The sequence below is a fragment of the Berghia stephanieae genome, chromosome 10, assembly GCF_034508935.2.
Source record: "Berghia stephanieae isolate SIO BIC M18660-M18661 chromosome 10, UCSD_Bste_1.3, whole genome shotgun sequence".
Taxonomy (NCBI): Eukaryota; Metazoa; Mollusca; class Gastropoda; order Nudibranchia; family Aeolidiidae; genus Berghia; species Berghia stephanieae.
Genome location: NC_088369.1, coordinates 5,333,772 through 5,356,271, shown reverse-complemented (window position 1 = coordinate 5,356,271; position 22,500 = coordinate 5,333,772). Strand labels below are relative to the sequence as shown.

General features: G+C 35.6%; 1 protein-coding gene and 1 long non-coding RNA gene across 2 annotated transcripts; both read right to left on the bottom strand.

Annotated features, from left to right (window-relative positions):
• Positions 1 to 2,384: 2,384 nt before the first annotated feature.
• On the bottom strand, positions 2,385 to 5,017 carry LOC144956119 (uncharacterized). The gene is made up of 2 exons (XR_013641883.1): positions 3,976 to 5,017; positions 2,385 to 3,900 (listed from the first exon to the last, which is right to left on the bottom strand). It is a non-coding gene; the product is annotated as an uncharacterized LOC144956119 (long non-coding RNA).
• Positions 5,018 to 7,163: 2,146 nt separating this feature from the next.
• Positions 7,164 to 21,990, bottom strand: LOC144956118 (propionyl-CoA carboxylase beta chain, mitochondrial-like). The gene is made up of 7 exons (XM_078886476.1): positions 21,879 to 21,990; positions 20,943 to 21,066; positions 19,787 to 19,894; positions 17,129 to 17,229; positions 14,430 to 14,528; positions 11,694 to 11,793; positions 7,164 to 10,480 (listed from the first exon to the last, which is right to left on the bottom strand). The coding sequence occupies exons 1-7, from the start codon at positions 21,984 to 21,986 to the stop codon at positions 10,359 to 10,361; spliced, it is 762 nt and encodes a 253-aa protein (XP_078742602.1). The 5' UTR covers positions 21,987 to 21,990; the 3' UTR covers positions 7,164 to 10,358.
• Between the last annotated feature and the right edge of the window lie 510 nt (positions 21,991 to 22,500).

The following is a 22,500-nucleotide window of genomic DNA, read 5'->3' as shown; positions in this document are numbered from 1 at the left end:
AAGGACGTCCGCCACTGTTCCGATAGTTTAGAGCCAGTTACTAAGTTACCATACGTCATTACGAGGGAAGTGACGTCATAGCGGTGATGATATAATGAACAAAAATGAATATAACAACTTTAAAATGAACAAAATGCCAAACCCGGAACGTTTCGGAATAAACACCCTTCTTTAAAAAAACCCAATAAAAATTTAAGTATTCGTATCATATTGGGCGTTTTGTTTGTTTGTTTGTTTTTAAGTGTTTAACGGCGCTTGCAACACATTTAGGTTATGGGATAGTAAAAAGTTATTGAATGGGCGCTTTGAAATCAGATTAAAATTAAATAATGAAAATGATTGTTTTTGTTGTTGTTGCATATTGTTTGTTATTAGAGGTTTTACAGCGTTTGCGACACTTTTAGGTCATGTTAGGACCAATAATAATAAGGAAGAATACGAGGGAGAGATTCTAGGCCAAAGTTAACTCACTCAATCCTAGAGATTTTTGCTGGTTTTCAATATTGAAAAAAATGTATTAAAAATGAGCATGTACATAGATAGTTTTATTCAACTATCATTAACATGTAAAAATGAAAACATTAGCTTTGATACTACGCATATAATTTGTCTGATAAAAATGTAATAAATAGGCATGGGGTAAAAGTAACCCCGGGTATACTACGGATATAGTCGGTGTTAGGGTTGAGTGAGTTAAAAGCACTAAAGAAAAAGTGAGACAAAATTCTATCTATATCCGGCTGGCGGATGTTGTGAATAAATAAGCTTAATGCACAGCATCAATAGAATGAACGATTTTATTGTCACTCAGTTCTTTGTTATTGTTTTTAGCCCGATATGTTTATGAGTTGACGTCACTCATGGCCTTTGTTATTGCTTCTTGCCATCCGCGTTTATGAGTAATTCTCACTAGACTATTAACCAGACTATAAACGTTCAAGGTTACACATAGTTTTGTGTGTTGGTCCGTTATACTTCCGGATGGCAATGTTGTGAGCTTCTTGGCCAAGCGCATACTATCTATTACGGACCAACACACAAAACTATGTGTAACCTTTGTTTGTTTTTGTTTTTAATGGTTTTACGGCCCTTGCAACACATTAAGGTCATATCAGTGCCGGTAAAAAGGAAGAAAATGGGACAGTAAAAAGTTCTAGAATAACAATAAAGCATCCAAGAAAAGGGAAGGCAAAGGGAAATTGGCTCAAATAAGAAACAGGTGTAGATTCCAAAAGCACTCTATCAAAGTACTTAGTTTGAGATCACTAAAAGTCTCATCCAGACACAAGCACAGGTCCCCCGCTCAGAGGAACACACTCAAATGTTTTACAAATCATATATAATATAAAGAAAGCATAATACAGTGCATAACAGAAAGATGATTTACAATGAAAAAAATATCATCCCCCAAAACTAACTATACATTCGACTGTTTCCCTCTCAGCCAGGGCATCTAGCCAGGACCAGGACAAAACCAAGTAATCTCATTCCAAGACAAAGACAGAAAGCGTGTTGGAAAACAGATATAAGGGGACAGAAGACACAGTATGTACCCCCCTGCCCACTACGGGAGGTCAGGAACCCCACCCAGTGTGTAACCTTTAAACCTGTATAGATAGAATGCGCTTGGCCAAGGAGTTCACAACATTGCCATCCGGAAGTATAACGGACCAACACACAAACTCTGTGTAACCATGAACTTTTATAGTCTGGTTAATACAGTTTAGTGAGAACAACTCACAAACGCGGATGGCAAAAACAATAACAAAAGCCTGAGTGACGTCATCTGCATACTATCTATAGTCTGATTCATACGATTTGGTGAGAACTACTCATAGAAATAGCTGGCTAAAAACAATAACAAAGAGCTGAGTGACGTCAATGCTCTTCAACAGTCGTAACGTCACTTCCCTCGTAATGACGCATGGTAACTTAGTAACTGGCTCGAAACCATCGGAACAATGGGGGACGCCCTTATGAAATATATTTCTCTGACGAGCATAAACGCGTATTCAGAAGAAAAGAACCCATTATAAATCTGATCATATTTTAACTTTTACACATTCTGATCACAAGACATGAAAAGTTCTAGCCAGCATGAAGAATAAAAAGTACTGATTTTCTTTGTTTAGAACCACGATGGCCGCCGTTGCTGGGCGACGTGACATCGGACTATTGAATCCATTTTCGTTCCTTCTCTCTTTGACCTTGGGAGGTCAAAAGACTCCACCCAGAAAAGTTATAAATTAAAGAATCATGTGACCTTGGGCACAGAGTATTTATGAAAAAAGAAATAAAGGAAGACCATAATATATTTATTTCAAAGGTCTTATTTATTCCAGTTTATCAGCACTTATGATGACTCTTAAGATTGGAAAATGATAATAATAATAATAATAATAATAATAATAATAATAATAATAATAATAATAATAATAATAATAATAATAATAATAATAATAATAATAATAATAATAATAATAACAATGAAGAATAATAAAAGCAAACTGAAAAAAAAAATCACACGCACGCACAAACACATTTAATATGCACCCGCATGCATAAACACACAAATACATATTGCCTATAATATGACTCAATATGTCCATGAAATATTGTTTTTTTTAAATAAACAAAAAAGTTATAAAGGATGTCCAAAGTAATAAACAGAAATGAATATAACAGATTCGAAGTGGAACAAAATACCAGACAAGGAATGTTTTGGGCTCAAAACCCTTCTTCAGCCAATAATTAATTTCGAGATTGTACAAGCCGACAAGCCATGCCATAATACTTTTAATAGTTTACGGCGCTTGCAACACATAAAGGTTATATCAGCGCCAGTAAAAGGGAAGAAAATGGGATAGTAAAACGTTCTAGAATTACAATTAAAGCACCCAAGTTAAGGAAGACAAATGGGAATGGGTTTAAATAGGGAACAGATGTAGATTCCAAGAGCATCCTATCAGTGTACTTAGTTTGAGGTCACCTAAAAGACTCATCCAGACACAAGAACAGGTCCCCACTAAGAGGAACACACTCAAATGTTTACAAATCATATATAATATGTAAACAAAACATAAACAAGTGCAAAACAGAAAGATGCTTTACAAGATGAAAAAAAAAATAATTTCCCAAAACTGTACATTCGGCTGTTTCCCTCCCAGCTAGGGTAACCGGCCAGGGCCAGGACAAAACGACGTAATCTCATCCCAAGACAAAGAGCATGCTGGAAAACAGATATAAGGAGAAAGAAGACACAGTAAGTGCCTCCCTGCCCACTATGGGAGGTCAGGAACCCCACCCAGATACTTTTCTGCCATCTGTTTGGAATTTAAGTGATGTCTTAATGTTTTCATAGTTTTTGTTTTTGGCTGACGAAGGGTTTCAAGCCCAAAACATTCTCTGTGTGTGGTATTTTGTTCCTTTTTTTAAATTGCTACATTCTTCTTCTTCTTCTTTCTTTAACTCACTCTACCCGCGAACACCAACTATATCCGTAGTATAACCGAAAAAGACAGAAAGCAATGGGAGCGATCTCTTTTCATGTTTTCCTCCAACCCAGTCGTCGATCACATGATTTGTTGCTGTATAACGATTGGACATTTCTCAATGCATCTAAACACGCTGCTTTGTTTCTGAAAGTTGTAAACATACCCATGTGTCATGCTGAGCAAAATGATCAATTGTAACGTTGGATATTTCTCAAACTGTGAACACTTTTCACAATGTGGGTCATTTTGGACACACTTTGCAAAGTGACCAATGACCTCGAGCACATGGATATGTAATTTAGATCATGCCCATTGAAAAACAGATAAATGGGGATAGAAGATAGAACAAGTAGGACCTCCCTGCCCATTACAGAATAGGACCTCCCTGCCCATTACAGAATAGGACCTCCCTGCCCATTACAGAATAGGAACTCCCTGCCCACTACAGAATAGGACCTCCTTGCCCACTACAGAATAGGACCTCCCTGCCCATTACAGAATAGGACCTCCCTGCCCATTACAGAATAGGACCTCCCTGCCCATTACAGAATAGGGCCTCCCTGCCCATTACAGAATAGGACCTCCCTGCCCATTACAGAATAGGACCTCTCTGCCCATTACAGAATAGGACCTCCCTGCCCATTACAGAATAGGACCTCCCTGCCCACTACAGAATAGGACCTCCCTGCCCACTACAGAATAGGACCTCCCTGCCCATTACAGAATAGGACCTCCCTGCCCATTACAGAATAGGGCCTCCCTGCCCATTACAGAATAGGACCTCCCTGCCCATTACAGAATAGGACCTCCCTGCCCACTACAGAATAGGACCTCCCTGCCCACTACAGAATAGGACCTCCCTGCCCATTACAGAATAGGACCTCCCTGCCCATTACAGAATAGGACCTCCCTGCCCATTACAGAATAGGGCCTCCCTGCCCATTACAGAATAGGACCTCCCTGCCCATTACAGAATAGGACCTCCCTGCCCACTACAGAATAGGACCTCCCTGCCCACTACAGAATAGGACCTCCCTGCCCATTACAGAATAGGACCTCGCTGCCCATTACAGAATAGGACCTCCCTGCCCACTACAGAATAGGACCTCCCTGCCCACTACAGAATAGGACCTCCCTGCCCATTACAGAATAGGACCTCCCTGCCCATTACAGAATAGGACCTCCCTGCCCATTACAGAATAGGACCTCCCTGCCCATTACAGAATAGGACCTCCCTGCCCATTACAGAATAGGACCTCCCTGCCCATTACAGAATAGGACCTCCCTGCCCACTACAGGAGGTCGATTGACAATAAAAAGAAGGGAAGACGGAAAAAACAAACAAACACACATACGTGTGTATATGTGTGTCCTTAACAATAAATAATAACCAACAGGATTTCATAATTAATGAGACAATGTGTACAAATAACCCCATGAACATGACATAAACATGTGACATGTCGTGTAACCACGGTGAACCTGGTGCCGCAAAATTATTTTCATTCCTGTTCTAGTCTCGAATAATACTCTATCATTCCTATAATATAATATATATATATTATATATATATATATATATATATATATAATATATATATATATATATATATATATATATATATATATATATATATATATATATATAAATCGTTGTATAAAAGTTTGTTTTTTTTTATCTTGAGAATAAAAAAAAAAAAAAAAAAACTTCAGCTTTTATATAGCTCGATATCCACTAAATGTGCTCAAAGCGCTTTACAAAGCTGAACATTTCGAACGAGACAGATGCCTGTTAGGCGATTTTACAATTTTTTACATACAGAGAAAACGCTTGTCTAAGACCAAGTACTCATTTTACACCCGAGTACGGTGAGAGAATGTGAGTAAAGAGCCTTTTCCAAAGATTCAACTATGTGCTCAGTGCGACTTGAACCCAGGACCTTCTGATCCAAAAGCGAGTGTCAATCCACAAGATCACATATACGCACAGAAGATGGATCACAAATAAGAAAACTCTAAGTACGCAAAACTGGCCAATATAAGGGGCAGCGTGGCTCAGCGGTACGGTCTTTGCTTCGTACCCGAAAGGTACTGAGTTCGATCACCTGCTGCTGCGCTGTGTGGCCTTGAGTAAGTCACCTCGCCCACCTAGCTCAATTTACGGTGCTGCACTGCGGCTGACGCCTGGTTTATTCCAGTCTTCCCTTGGAATAGACACTAGAGATAAAAATTTCCCCTATGAGATGAATAAAAGGAATTTTATTTTTTTTAATGTATTTTATTAACACCGGTTATCTTCAATGCTAAAACTAACAGTTTCACAAAACAGATCACTCAATGTTGATTATATGTTTTTTTTTTTTTTTTAAAGCATGCAGACCACTAAAATATGTTGGTCCCACACACTGCATAACCAAATAAAGGATTTTATGTAAACACACCTTTAAGTTGGCATCCAATAGAAACCCGAGTATTCTATGATTCTGAAACTAACAGATTCATACAACTCAGATCACTCAATGTTGATTATCACCTATACTATATACTATATATATATATTGAATCGTGTTTGATACAAATATGGTACGAAAAGTGCTCGACATGTAGTAATGGAGCGAATTATTATTTTGAAATATTTACCACAATGTTTGAGACAGTCTACATTAATGTTTCAGGCTTAATTCGCCATCGTCAGGACAAACACCCTCATGAAGCCACACTCAACACGAAAAGTGGGATGTACGGTACGTGTCCACATCGCCGGAAGTTCTTGTTAATTAACTACAAACCGGAACCACTTCAACAAACAACAACAGTCAACAAAACAACTCAGTCCTGACGATGGCGAATTAAGCCTGAAACATTAATGTAGACTGTCTCAAACATTGTGGTAAATATTTAAAAATAATACTATATATATATATATATATATATATATATATATATATATATATATATATATATATATATATATATATATATATATAAAAATATATATATATATATATATATATATGTATTATATATATATATATATATATATATATATATATATATATATATATATATATATATATATATATATATATATATATATATATATATATATTAAATACAATTAAATAATACTGTTAAATATATTAAATAACACGAAATCATTTGCACTCCAAAGATACTGTCGATCCCTCTGTCTGGTTCAAGCACACAGACCACTAATCAGTAATCTCATGCTGGTCCCACCCATAGCAAAACTACGTGAAAATGAAGCATTTTTAAGTATAAAAAAAAAAATTTTAGTTGCCAGCCAATAATAACCTTACTAGTATTTCATGCTAAAACTAACAGCTTCATACAACTCACTCAATGATGATTTAATTATTCCACAGCCGTTTAAATAGGGCCCAAACTTTCAGTTTAGTTACTTCTTCCCTCACTGGCTACCGTCGAGTAATGTAAACAATCCACCGTCAACCACAGTGATAACAGCTGTCAAGACGGCGTGCATTGGCAATAAATTATGTCTGCAGGTAAATCTCATCGCTTTGAATTTCTCTCAGGCAGAGAGTAGTAGAAATTACATCAAAATACTCAATTTTCTCAGCCCGTTGTGGACGCAGCATCTTTTTCATAATTTTCAAACATATATGGATACAAAGGCCAATTTTTCCTCTACAAGACGCAATTATTTTTATTTACATCATTAAATGATAAGTTTGTGTTTTGCTCTTTTGAATAATCAGAGTTTTTTATGAAATAAATATTAAAATTATAAGTTCAAGAAATATTTAAAAATTCAAAATATCAAGCCAACACTTTATACCATCAAGTGTGAGGGATCAGAAAAAAGTAGATAAAATTATCTTTCATTTGATATATACTTTATTATGCAGATTCAGGGATTTAAGAATAGAGGGTGTGGAAAGGAATCTCAATAATTATTTTTGTTACCAACAAAGAGGAGAATATTTCATGATATTTTAGAAACCCAATAATAAAACTAGATAGTGATGATAAGAGACATTTATTTAATTTGATTTAATTGAATTTAAGCGGAAATTTTAGATATTTCTTAAATTTACTTATTTAAGTTCTGTTCAGGTCATGGAGAGACACACTGAAGACGGTCATCACACCAGTACTAATGAAATATGTCGAATTTGTTGTGAAAGAGTACAGAGCCGTGCTGAGAGGATTAAAAGACTCTAGACGTTATCAACAATTGTCTATAAATATAAATGAGAAATTCTGACATATTTAAATATTTCAATTTGCGAGAAATATGTATCCCACTGGTACATAATTTAAAGAAATGCAATGCAGGTAGTATTGATACCTTTGGTTCAATGAGAAAACTCTGAACAAGAAACAATACTTAATGAGGTGAATATGATCCTCATCTTTCGCCAGTGATGTGCTATATGCAGTCTATATGGCACACAAATTAAAAGAGGTGCAAGTCAAGTACATAAAAAAAGTAATGGGCATGGATATCTCAAACATAAGGGTATGAAAATTATAAGAACTTTTAAAGATTTTCTTAGTGGTTTTGATTGTCTTTAAATGAGTGTCCTTATATAACATTTTTTAATGGAATTCTTATAATTCGTTGATTCTGGGATAAATATAAATGAATCACATTTGACTATGTTTCTGGTTTATTAAAAAATGTCTATTAAGACAATGCTGTGATTGGATTTCAGTTTTACCTTACTCAAAATCCTTACTTTTACGTACAGGTGAACTGATATCTCAAAAACGCCTCAATCTACTGGTATAAAATTTATGTCTATTTTCTCCAGATATTCAACATCATTTCCATTACTTTTGTTTAAAAATCTTAAGTGTTGAACATGTTAAGATATTCTCTTAAAAATTTTAATTCACGTAAATTTATGTATCAATTTCATGGGTTATCCCTCTTGCTTTTTAACAACATCATAATTATGATTAAATAATCAATGAAAAGTCTGTTAATAAAACTCTTTGGTAGTATAAAAATATTTTTGCTACACTTAATAACGGTAATACTACATTAGTTTGAAATTCAGAAAAAATCGATCAAAACGGCGAAAAAATTGTCTCCCTCTCTCAGTGTAAAGCTATGACTCATCATCACTAGACTGGCTAGATTTACCTGGCGAACTAAACTGAAAGCAATAAACGCCTGTGATTCATCTATTTATTTATTACACACACACACACACACACACACACACACACACACACACACACAGACCACTAATCTCATGCTGGTCCCACCCATTGGAAAACTAAATGAAGCATATTAAGACAAAAAAAAACAAAAAAAACCCCCCAAAAAAACAACAAACCAAACAAACCTGTAAGATGCCAGGCAATAATAACCCTATAAGTATTTCATGCTAAAAACTAACACCTCACGCTGGCCCCGCCCAGACATTGCAAAAATTAAACAAAGCACTTAATCAATTTATACACAGACCTGAACAAGGCAGTCCAAAATAAAAAAAATTGTCTGAAAATTTATTCACAGATCTACTGGCACCGATATGCTTGTTTTTTGTTTGTTTTGTTTTGATGAATTTTTACAGAACTTGCGATGCACCGAGGTCATTTAAGTGCCAGTGAAAAAAAAAAAGGAAGAAAATGGGATACGTAGTTCTAACATTCTCGACCTACAATTAAATGCATAAGAGAATAAGTAAGAGAAAGGGGAATAGTTTGTTTGATTTGTTTGTTTTTAAGGGTTTTACGGCGCTTGCAACACATTAAGGTCATATCAGCGCCAGTAAAAATGAAGAAATGGGACAGTAAAAAGTTCTAGAATTTTAATTAAAGCACAAAAGAAAAGGTGAGACAAAGGGGAATTGGTTCAAATAGGCAACAGATGTAGATTCCAAGAGCACACCGACAACGTACTTTGAGATCACCTAAAAGTCTCATCTAGACACAAGCACAGGTCCCAACTAAGAGGAATACACTCAAATGTTTACAAATCATATAATATAATATGTAAACTAAACGTAATACAATGCATAACAGAGAGATGATTTACAAGGAAAAAAAATATCATCACCAAACTATAACTATACATTCGACTGTTTCCCTCCCAGCCAAGGAACCTCTGCCAGGGTCAGGACAAAACTAAGTAATCTCATTCCAAGACAATGACAGGAAACAATTGGGAAACTGGTATGGGGGGATAGAAGACAAGATGTACCTCCCTGCCCACTATGGGAGGTCAGGATCCCCACCAAGAAGGGGAATAGTTCAAACAGGGAACAGATGCAGATTCTAAGAGCATACTATCAGTGCACTTAGTTTGGGATGACCTAAAAGTTTCATCCAGACACAAGCACAGGTTCCCGGTAGAAGGAATACACTCAAATGTTTACAAATCATGATATTCAAAACAAAAATATAACGGTACATAATATGATTTACAAAGAAAAAAAATTATTATCTCCCATAATTTTAAAGACACATTTAACTGTTTCCCTCCAAGCCAAGGATTCTGGCCGGGGCCAGGACAAAACTAAGTAATCTCATTCCAAGGCAAAGACAGAAGGCAATAAGTTAGAAAACAGATAATGGGGGATAGAAGAAAGACGCACTAAGTTCCTCCTTGCCCTGCCCACTATGGGAGACCTATAATATGCTTACATAAAAGTTCAAAATGATTATTAAAAGAATGTAAAAGATTGTGGCGATACTGTTGGAAATACGACAGTTGTAGACATTTTCAAACAGGTCTGTGTAAAGGCTTAAAATAATAACACACGACTTATTACAAGGGCATATTGGCGTGTTTTTTTTACATGGAAATACAACAGTTGTAGTAAGACATTTTCAAACAGGTCTGTGTAAAGGCATAAAAAACAACTTATTACAAGGGCATATTGGCGTGTTTTTTCCAAGGATTTTTCTGTTTTTTGTCAGCCAGCATCTCCAAATCTTGAATAATCCTCATACGCGTCGTGCGGGGTTCAATGATATCATCCACAAATCCTGACGAGAAGAAAAAAAAAGAAATTAAAAAACACCTAGCCAATAAATTAATATTCAATTCAATTCGGAAGTTTATTTTTTAGGCAATTGCCAATATATAACTCCTACAAGATTATAATATTATTTCCAATAAACAAATCAAGTAAGTAAAAGCAATAATGAAGCAAACCAAACAATAATAATAATAATAATAATAATGATGATAATAATAATGATATAATAATGATATAATAATGATATAATAATAATAATAATAATAATAATAATAATAATAATAATAATAATAACAATAATAATATATAATATGATATGAATGATGATGATGAATGAATAATAATAATAATAATAATAATAATATTAAAAATTATGAAAAATAGAATTCATTTTGTGCATTAAGCGCGAGTGCTATATAACTCATACGAGCTCAAAGCGCTTTACAAAGGGTCCCTGACCAACAGCAACACATAACATGTAGAACAAGACATGATATCTGTTAGTCGATATTACAAATTTAATACAAAGGGGCATTCTATTTCCTGTCCCATCATTGTTTTTGTTTATTCACCTTAACTACACCTCTCTCACACATATCTCATTCGTCCTTCTTGTTTCATTCATAGTGTATTGTTGATAAAAGGGAAACCTGAAACATCCACAGTATCTATCTTCGTCTAATAAATTGAAGCTTGCTTGCTCTTCAACACTTATGAACGGCAATGTGGTCTTGTGGTATGACACTCGCTTTCGGATCGGAAGGTCTTGGGTTTGAGCCTCGATCAGCGCATAGTGAGTCCTTGGAAAAGGCTTTTTTACTCACATTCTCTCACTGTACTCAGGTGCAAAATGAGTACCTGACCGTTAGCAGCGTTGTCTTTGTCCAAAACAAAATATTAAAAAATTATAATATCGCCTTACAGGCATCCTGTCTTGTCCTAAATGTTAAATGTTGTTGTTGGACCCCTTGTAAAGCGCTTTGAGCACATTTAATGGATATTGCGCTATATAAAAGCTCAATTGAAATTATTTTTTTTTCTTCGAGCTTCAGCCATAACAATCAAAAGATTGAGAATAATCCTCACACGAGTCGTGCGGGGTTCAATGATATCATCCACAAATCCTGACGAGAAGAAACAAAGAAATCAAAAAACACCTAGCCAATAAATTATTTATAAGGAAATGTCTGAAGTCAACTCCAGGCAGGCAGGGAACCCACCTCGTACAGCAGCAGGGAAAGGATTGGCAAACTTCTGGATGTATTCGTTCTCTTGTTCCCCTTGATTGTCTTTGCCACGGAAAATGATGGACACGGCACCCTGGGTGAGATAGAGAGATGTTTGTTTGTTTTTAAAGGTTTTACGGCGCTTGCAACACATTAAGGTTATATCAGCGCCAGTAAAAAGGAAGAAAATTGGATAGTCAAAAGTTCTAGAATTACAATTAAAGTACCCAAGAAAAAGTAAGACAAAGGGGAACTGATAACAAATAGGGATCAGATGTAGATTCCAAGAGCACACCACCAATGTACTTAGTTTGAAATCACCTACAAGTCTCATCCAGACACAAGCACAAAATCCAACAAAGAGGAACACACTCATAGGGGATAGAAGACACAGTATGTACCTCCCTGCCCGCTATGGGAGTGAGATAGAGAGAGAGGCATTATTAAAAAGTAAAAAAAAAAAAGTAGTCCTTCAGAGCCATGGGGCCGGAGTTTATCCCAGTTTCTATAGTGTGAAACGGACAATAGCAATTGCTCGCTATCCTTTGGATAGGATGATAGTCTATCGTAAAGTACTTTCTGCCAGGTCTAACAGACTCAGCTACCCATTCACTGCTGGGTGAACGGGGGGGGGAGGGGTCAGAAAAAATCCTGACTGCACCCAGGATTGATCTTGCTCCATTTGCATGATGTGAAGCGAGTGCTCTACCAACTGAGCGACTAGGGACCCCCATTGAAAAATAAACAGATATCAAAAAGTTAATATAGAGGTTGCTGTGATTAACAAATTATTTATGGACAAAACAAAGAAAAAAAAAAAAAGAAATTAATTAAAACTCAAATTATTCAAGATTTCTTTATTGTTGGAATATGCTGCAACTAAGGCTGTACACTGAGTGCATTCAATTTCCACTCCTGTTTGTCTTGCCCTCCATCATTTCCTCTCAGTCTGTCCCTTGTTTTAATGTAACAAGGTGAGTGCAACTCACTCGTTTTAGTTGGCGAACCATACAGGAATAGAACACGGACATTTTTATCTCAGAATAAAAATTTCTTTCAATTTCCCACCAACCAAGTGAAACAACACACGGAGTTTCTTTGTTATTGATTTTAGAACACCTTTGGATGATCAGTTCTCACTAAATAAATGTTTGAATAGAAATATAAACGTTTTAGGTTACACATAGTTTTGTTTACTGATATGTTTCATGTGTTTGTCGTGGGTAAATTGCAAAAATGGATAGAGTCTATGACACATTAATTATTCATGAACAGGAGACGAAATTGAATGCACTCAGTTTTACAGTCTTACTCAGAGTACATAGGAGTAATAGCAAATCTAAAAAAAAAAAAAAAAAAATTTAAATGGCTTTGCTTCAATATTTAATAACTAAAGAATTCTTCTTAAATCTTAACATACGTACACAATGAAAACACAAAAATAACTGACTGTAAAAAAAAAAAATTTAAAAAAATCTGTTTACAAATTTACAATCCTTAATCAATCAGCTTTAAAAATATTGACCTGGTTTAACATTGGCAAAAACAACTGCCTCTTATTGATTATCAAAAGGATTTTTTATTACACCTATAATATAGCGTTGTTGACGGAACAAAATTTATTTAAAATTTAGAATTCTCCCAATATATCAAATTGGCTGTAATTGAAAAGCTAAGATATCTCACTGACTTGATGTGAAAGAAACAAGATGTGATGTCAAATTACAGGAAAATCAAATCAACAATGTGAAGTCATCATGATGTCGACTGGAAAAACCTAATTTAACAGTTTTAATGATACAGTTGACTCCCCTTAATCGCACACCCTCGGGAGTTCAGGTTAGTGTGTCGATTAAGCGGAGAAGCTAAAAATAGTATTATAGCACCAACTTTCATTTGCCTCTCATGTAGGACCTTCCCCTCTGAGTTTTCTACGGGCCTAAGACTGTCTTGTTCAAGACATTAGACTCATTAGAAGGGTTTTTTTTTTTTTTTTTAATATTTTTCTTTTGGTTTGTTTTTGGGTTTTTTGTTGTTTGTTTAAAAAAAAATCTTTTCTTATTCATGTGATCCGTTCTTTCACCTTTTTTCCGCAATCGAGTGGTCAGACAATGTAAACAAACACACGGCATTAGGTGGACTGAGATCACGTTTCACACCTTGTGATTTAGACGGCGAGTGCTGAGTCAATCAGCCCGCCATGTCAGGTAATCCTTTGATGTCAATTAACAAGCATTGCCCGTCTGACCTAGTCGGGGTCAGGACAGTGGAATTGCATTGGCATGAAAGCTTTGTTCACGAGTGATACGATATTCATGGGGATATGGTTCAATGAGAAACACATTTTCAAATACTTTTTGTATAATTTTAGATATTTTTCTCCAATCAAGATGGAATCAAGGTGTAGCGATTAAGCGAAGCGATTATATAGAAAAATATCCAGTTTTTCGGGAATGTGTAGCGTATAAGCGGAGTGCGATTAAGTGGTGTGCATTGTATAATTACAGATGTGACTTTAAAGAATAAAAAAATCTTATTAAAATATATAAAACAAAACAAAACCAATAAAAATTAAACAAAAACAACAAAAAACAACCCTAACAAAGCAACTGCCCCCCCCCCCCCCAACCCCCCCAACCCAAACAAACAAATAAAAACAAAAGACAAACTATCAAACTTTATGAGGACACCAGTCCAGATATAAAAGCTAGGTGACCGATCCCAACTGACCTTTGCCCCCATGACAGCCACCTCAGCAGTAGGCCAGGCATAATTGATGTCACCCCTCAGGTGCTTAGAGCTCATCACGTCATAGGCACCGCCATATGCCTGGAAAATAAAAACAAATAAAAACCATTACAAAAACAAAGTCCTAACAACATCATGTCCCAGTCTACATACATGTCAATTGTTGCTGTTGGCCAAGGACACCCTTGTAAAGCGCTTTGAGCATGTTTAGTGGATATTGCGCTATATAAAAAAAAAGCTGAATTGGGAATAAATTCTTTATAATGTTCTTCTCATACTTGTTGAATCTAGCCTCCCAAATACCCTGACAGAACTCCTAATGATATTTTATCAACTGTCATGCATCCTGCTTCCAGTCCAGTCCAGTCCCCTATGTCTCGAGACCATCTCCTTCTTGCCCTCTCAGGCACCCTCAATGCAAAGCTTTTTTGACTGAAGTTTCTCTTTTGATGTGACCAAAGAATGACTTCTTCAATGTTTTGAGAGTTGACATGGGAATAAAAGAAGGGGGGTGTTATAACGTTGAATTAATGAGAATTAAGATCTAATGATAAACTCAATCAATTTTATTACAACTCGATAACAAGACAGACTTCGTTAGTCAAACGTCAACATGAACACCACACAGAAGCAGAACTCTTCTCCCATGGAACATGTAATAATACTATAAATAATGAAAAAAATAAGAAAAAAAAAATGATAAAGTGCCAGATAAAGCAAGGGAGAAAAAATACAAGAAAATAAAAATCATCCCAAAAGAATCATTCTGCCTGGGGGATTGAATCTCGCGATTACCGAAGTCTGAACTTCCATCTTGTTTGTTCGTTTGTTTATAAGGGTTTTACGGCGTTGCAACACATATAGGTCATATCAGCGCCAGTATAAAGGAAGAAAATTAGATAGTAAAAAAAACATTCAATTAAAAGGACTTGAGGAAAAAGTAGGACAAAGGAGAATGGTACAAATAAGGAACAGATGTAGACTCTAAGAGCACACTATCAGTGTACTTAGTTTGAGATCACCTAAAAGTCTCATCCAGACACCAGCAAAAGATACACTCAAATGTTTACAAATCATATGTTAAAAACAAAAACAGTATATATAACAGAGAGATGATTCACAATGAAAAAAAATATCATGTCCCAAAACTATACATTCACTGTTTCCCTCCAAGGACTCCGGCCATGGTCAGGACAAAACTTAGTAATCTCATACCAAGAGAAAGACAGAAAGCAATTGGAAAACAGATACAGGGGGACAGAAGACACAATAAGTACCTCCCTGTCTGCCCACTATGGGAGGTTGGAAACCCCACCCAGAGACCTTCTCGTTACCGAGGTCTGATGTTCAATTTTGATTGCTAATCAGGAGGTTTGTGGTTCGAGCCAAAGTCGAGGGAGGCTGACTTTTTGGGGTCAGTTTTTTTCTCTCCTGTATTTCTCTTCCTTGCTTTGTGCGGCTATGTGGTCTTGTGGTATGACACTCGCTTTCAGATCGGAAGGTCCTGGGTTCGAGCCTCACTCTGCGAATAGTTAACCTTGACACATGCTCTTTACCCACATTCTCTGACCGTACTCAGGGTGTAAAATGAGTACCTGGATGTTAACAGCATTGTCTCTGTTGAAAAAAATAAATAAAATTGCACTATCGCCTAACAGGCGTCATGTCTCGTTCTTTATGTAATGTGTTGCGTTGGTCAGGGACCCTTTGTAAAGCGCTTTGAGTGCATTTGGTGGATATTCCGCTGTATAAAAGCCCAACTTTATTGCTTTGTCAGGCACCGTTTTTATACAAACTTTTTCAAATCTGCATCTTACACCAGTGCCTGTTCCCTAATATGTAAACTTTGATAGTTTCAAAAAGAATCGATCATACCTTTCTTTTATTCTATTCTTTTCTTTTCTTTTTTTTTAGCCTCAAGAATGAGAGACATCCAATCATTGTCATCACTTTGCCAGTTTAGTTTTATCTTCTTTTTATATATACATACACATTAAACATAGGCATAGTGATATTGACCTTAAAATTATTTTTAAAAAAAAATACAGAACATGATAGAAACTAATTAAACAACCAAATAAATAAATACATTTTTTTAAAACCTTGATTTAATATAAGAAATAAATAACTAAATAAATAAATAAATTAGTAAATAAATAAATAAATAAATAAATAAATAAATAAATGCATATTATAAATACATTTTTTAAAAAAACCTTGATTTAATAATATGACTTAATAACCCTGGTACACTCATAGATGATAGGGGAATGCAGCGACTTTGTAGATAGTACTGATTACTATCATCATCATCATCATCATTATTATTATTATTATTATTATTATTATTATTATTATTATTATTATTATTATTATTATCATTATTATTGTTATTATTGTTATTATTATTATTATTATTATTATTATTATTATTATTATTATTATTATTATTATTTATTATTATTATTTTTATATTATTGTTATTATTATTTTATTATTATTATTATTATTATTATTATTATTATTATTATTATTATTATTATTATTATTATTATTATTATTATATATTATTATTATATTATTATTATTATTATTATTATTATTATTATTATTATTATTATTATTATTATTATTATTATTATTTATTATTATTATTATTATTATTATCATTACGATCATACCTTTCTAGTGATGACGGTAATCTTGGGGACTGTGGCTTCAGCATAGGCATACAACAGCTTGGCCCCGTGACGGATGATGCCACCGTATTCTTGGGCCGTACCTGAGGCCGACCGAGGCAGAAGAGCACAGGGGGAAAAATGATTAAAAAATAAACCAACAGCATAGTTACTTGATTGAGTTTTGAGCATTTTTTATCGTATGGTGGAATATTCCACTAAACATGGTCACAGTGCTTTACAAAGGGTCCCTGATCAAGAGCAACACATAATATAAAGAATGAGACATGACACCTGTTATGCAAAAATACAATTTTATTTTTCCGACAAAGACAACGCTGTTAACGGTCAGGTACTCATTTTAAACCTGAGTATGGGGACAGAATGTGAGTAAAGAGTCTTTCCCAAGGACTCAAGTATGCGTCGAGCGAAGCTCGAACCCAGGACCTTCCGATCCGAAAGCGAGTGTCATACCTTCTAGACCACATAGCCGGACAAGAGAGGATCAAAAACAATTTTTTGGGGGATTCTGCAGATCCAAAGAAGAATCCCAACCCTCGCCTACAACAATGTGAGGCTGTGGTCTAGTGGTATGACACTCGTTTTCGGATTGAAAGGTCCTGCGTTTGAGTCTCGCACTCGGCGCATAGTTGAGTCCTTGGAAAAGGCTCTTTACTCACATTCTTTCACCGTACTCAGATGTAAAATGAGTACCTGGCCATTAACAGCGTTGTCTTTGTCAGAAAAATTGTAATATCGCCTAATAGGCGGCATGTCCTGTCCTACATGTTAAATGTTGCTGTTGACAAGGGACCCCTTGTAAAGCGCTTTGAGCACATTTAGTGGATATTGCGCTATATATAGCTCAATTTTTCTACAACAATGTGTTTGAAAGCTTTACCTCTCGGATGGAAAATAATATCTCATTATTCATAAACATATGAATTTTGTTAATTGTTGTATGTCTCATTTCAAACAAAGCACATGTGTATTTTAGGTGATCTCAAACTAAGTACACTGATAGTATGCTCTTGGAGACATCTGTTCCCTATTTGTGCCATTCTCCTTTGTCCTACTTTTTCCTCAAGTCCTTTTAATTGAATGTTTTTTACTATCTAATTTTCTTCCTTTATACTGGCGCTGATATGACCTTGTAAAGCGTTTAGTGGATATTGCGCTATATAAAAAAAAAGCTCCAGCTCATTATTATACTGACAATCGCATCAAAGCAATGAAATCATGAATAAATAAAACAAAATAATTTATTTTTTAAAAACCAGACATAGAGATGAAATAGCCAGTAGATTTTTGACCAATCAAAACATGGAATTTGTGACACACCTTCACGCGTGCTTGGACAAACATAGTTGGTTGTTTAGAAACAATATCATGAATGAAATCGACCTCTCTCTGATCATTGTTGTTGTTTTCATACCGCCAAATGGGTGACTAGTTATCTCAAGACTTTCTTGATTAGATTATAAATTTACATCGTGGTTTTCTGTGTTGGTTTTATTGATCAAGCGGGAGAACAGTGAATATTTTACTTAGACACATGCCATCGATTGCAAAACCTGTGTAGTTTGCTATGTTTACCAATCACTGCCACCGGGTGGGGTTCCTGGCTCCCCATAGAGGCCAGGGAGGCACTTACTGTGTCTTCTATCCCCTTATATCTGTCTTCCAACTCACTCTCTGTCTTTGTCTTGGAATGAGATTACACGGTTTTGTCTTGGCCCTGGCCGGATACTTTAGCTGAGAGGGAAACAGTCAAATGTATAGTTAGTTTTGGGAGATGATATTTTTTTCCTTGTAAATCATCTGTCTATTATGCATTGTATTATGTTTTCTTTATATTATATACGATTTGTAAAACATTTGAGTGTATTCCTCTTAGTGGGGACCTGTGCTTGTGTCTGGATGAGACTTTTAGTGATCTCAAACTAAGTATTTTGACAGTGTGCTCTTGGAATCTACACCTGTTTCTTATTTGAACCAAATCCCCTTTGTCATACCTTTTCTTGAGTGTCAACAAGAGATGAAGTGAGTAGAAAAGTGCCAGAAGACAATAGAGAATAAAAATTTTCGCGGCAGTGGTGGGGTTTGAACCTGCGACCTTATTGGTACGACAACTCTGCCTGGCAGGTGAGAGCGTGGCTCTACCGTGTGAGCTATCCACGAATACAAAAATATTCGTATCAAACTCAGGTCAATTCTAGAGCTCTCTCACCGACTTCTAGAGATCGCGGGTTCGCTCGCCACACAACCATCGCGAAGTTACTTGACCAGCAGTTAAGCTTAATAACCAATATTCTCAACACAAACATATAACATAGAAACGATTGAGACATTGAGTATGCTCCGGTGTATGGGGTGAATTTTTAATTCAGAAAAGTGACTGGAGCAGGCACTTATGTTGGTAACAACAAGAGATGAAGTGAGTAGAAAAGTTCTTTTCTTGAGTGCTTTAATTGTAATTCTAGAACTTTTTACTATCCCATTTTCTTCCTTTTTACTGGCGCTGATATAACCTTAATGTGTTGCAAGAGCCGTAAAACCCTTAAAAATAAACAAACGATCACTGCCATTTGTTAACATTACGATGACTCTCCGAAACGCGTGGTTATTATTATTATTATCTAGGTGTCTTTTATCACCAACCTGGTAAAAACCCTGGCACGTCTACAAATGTGATGAGAGGAATGTTGAAGGCATCACAGAATCGGACAAATCTGGCAGCCTTCACCGATGCATTGATGTCGAGACAACCTGTCGAGAGAAATGAAGAAGGGGAAACAAATGCCATTTATGATATAATATATTGAGATGAAAACCCACGAGGTGTACTGGACTGGAACTTAAACCTATGAAAATATCACTAATCAATTTGATAAACTCTACGTTAGAAGAAGCCTGTGGCATTAAGGGACAGCGTGGCTCAGCGGTACGGTCTTTGCTTCGTACCCGAAAGGTACCGAGTTCGATCACCCGATGCTGCTCTGTGTGGCCTTGAGTAAGTCACCTCGCCATAGCTCAAAAGGTGGCCCTGCACTGCAGCTGATGCCTGGGTTATTCCAGCCTTCCCTTTGAATAGACCCTAGAGACAACTTCCGTCTATGGGATAAATAAAGGGTATTTTATATCATTTATTTATTATAGTCATTTTCTCCCTATATAGCAGTTTGAAGCTTTAAAATGAAACGAAAACAAGAACAAAACAAACAAAAAATAGAAAAAGAAAAAAAAGAGTACCCCCCCCCCCCATAAATAACAAAAAAAAAACAAAAACAAAGCAAAATATAACAACAAACAAACAAACAAACAAAAAAGAAAAAAGAAGAGAATAAAACAGATCTGGAATATAGAGAGAGAGAGAGACAGAGAAAAATCATCAAAGAAACATTAGGTGAACATCTCAGAATGGTTGAAACACAAAATATCCATACGATTTTATTGCCAAATTAAACAATGACAATAAACAAAACACAAAATAAATATTTAGAAAAATGGAAAATGGAAAACAAAAAAGCAAAGTACACAAGCCTTATTTTATGAGTGTAAATTTGATGTCACTGGTCACTAGTACTACCAACCTGCTACCACCTTGGGTTGATTTCCCACAATTCCCAAGGTACGTCCAGATATCCTGGCAAATCCCACGATGATGAAAACACAAAATATCTATACACTGTTTTTTGTCAAATTAAACAACGACAATAAATAAACACCAAAATAAAATATAAGCAAATGGAAAATGGAAAACAAAAATGTTATGAGTGTAAATACTTTGATGTCACTCGTCACTAGTACTACCAACCTGCTGCCACCTTGGGTTGATTTCCCACTATGCCCACACTACGTCCAGACATCCTGGCAAATCCCACGATGATGTTTTTGGCATAGTCGGGCATGATCTCAAAGAACTCTTGCTCATCAATGATCTGTAGGGATGGGGGATTGGGGAGGGGGGGGGGTGTAAATATTAAAGGCTAGTTTCATTTTTAGTCTACTTGACCGTAAAAACTTCAACAAAATCGAGAAATTTCAAATAATTTCTACTTGCTATATTTTTTGATGCCAGACCCCTAAATCAGGACGCAAAACGGGTATCAACACAGATAACGTATTTTTTTCCAACCAAAAACGTTGTTTTTTAACCTCTAATGACCACGATGCAGAATGATTAAAACCGCCCAATATAGGTAATTAGATTTTAAAGAGCAGAGCAGAGAGAGAGAGAGAGAGAGAGAGAGAGAGAGAGAGAGAGAGAGAGAGAGAGAGAGAGAGAGAGAGAGAGAGAGAGAGAGAGAGAGAGAGAGGGGAGGCTGTGGTTAAGGGAGGTAATCTAAGAATATCATTGCATCAATTATTGATTCAGTTGCGTCCCTTCCTTCGAAGTAACGCAGTAATTACCATCATCATCATTATGAAATCATCATTGTTATCAACATAATCATCATCATCACCATCATGATCAAGATCATCAACAACAACATCATCATCATCGTCATTATCACTATCCTCCTCCTCATCATCATCATAATCATCATCACACTCTCCTCCTCCTCCTCCTCCTCCCCATCATCATCATCATCATCATCATCATCATCATCATCATCACTATCCTCCTCCTCCTCATCATCATCACTATCCTCCTCGTCATCACTATCCTCTTCCTCCTCCTCCTCCTCCTCATCATCATCATCATTACCTATCATCACCATCATCATCAACATCACTATAAACAACTTACACCAGTGATGACGTCATGCATATCATAGGCGGTGGTAGACTCAAGGGGAATAACAGTATCAAGGCCGGACACATCACGATCCCTGGAATGGTCAATCAATACATACATAAATACATGCTTAAAAATAAATTAATAAAAAAATGAATAAATACATGTATACATAAATCTAAATAAATGAATAAACGAATAAATACATTGATAAATAAATAAATGAATGAATGAATGAATAAATAAAGAAGGATTTAAAAAAATTAATTAAAGAAAAAAAATCAATAAATGAATAAATAAATGAAATAAATAAATAAATAAAATACATCAGTGAATAAATGTATTGAGCACGGTATTTAGCTTAGCCATCCACGTTTATGGTTACGCATAATTTTGTGTGTTGGTCCGTTATATTTCCGGATGGCAATGTTGTGAGCTTCTTGGCCAAGCGCATACTATCTATAAAATGTTCACGCAATAGGATTCAATAGTCTGATGTCACGTCCGCCCAGCAACAAGCAGTTTGGTTCTAAACAAAGAAAATCGGTATTTTTTTAAATTCTTCATGCTGGCTAGAACTTTGTCATATGTCATGTGATCAGAATGTATTAAAGTCAAAACATGTTCAGATTTA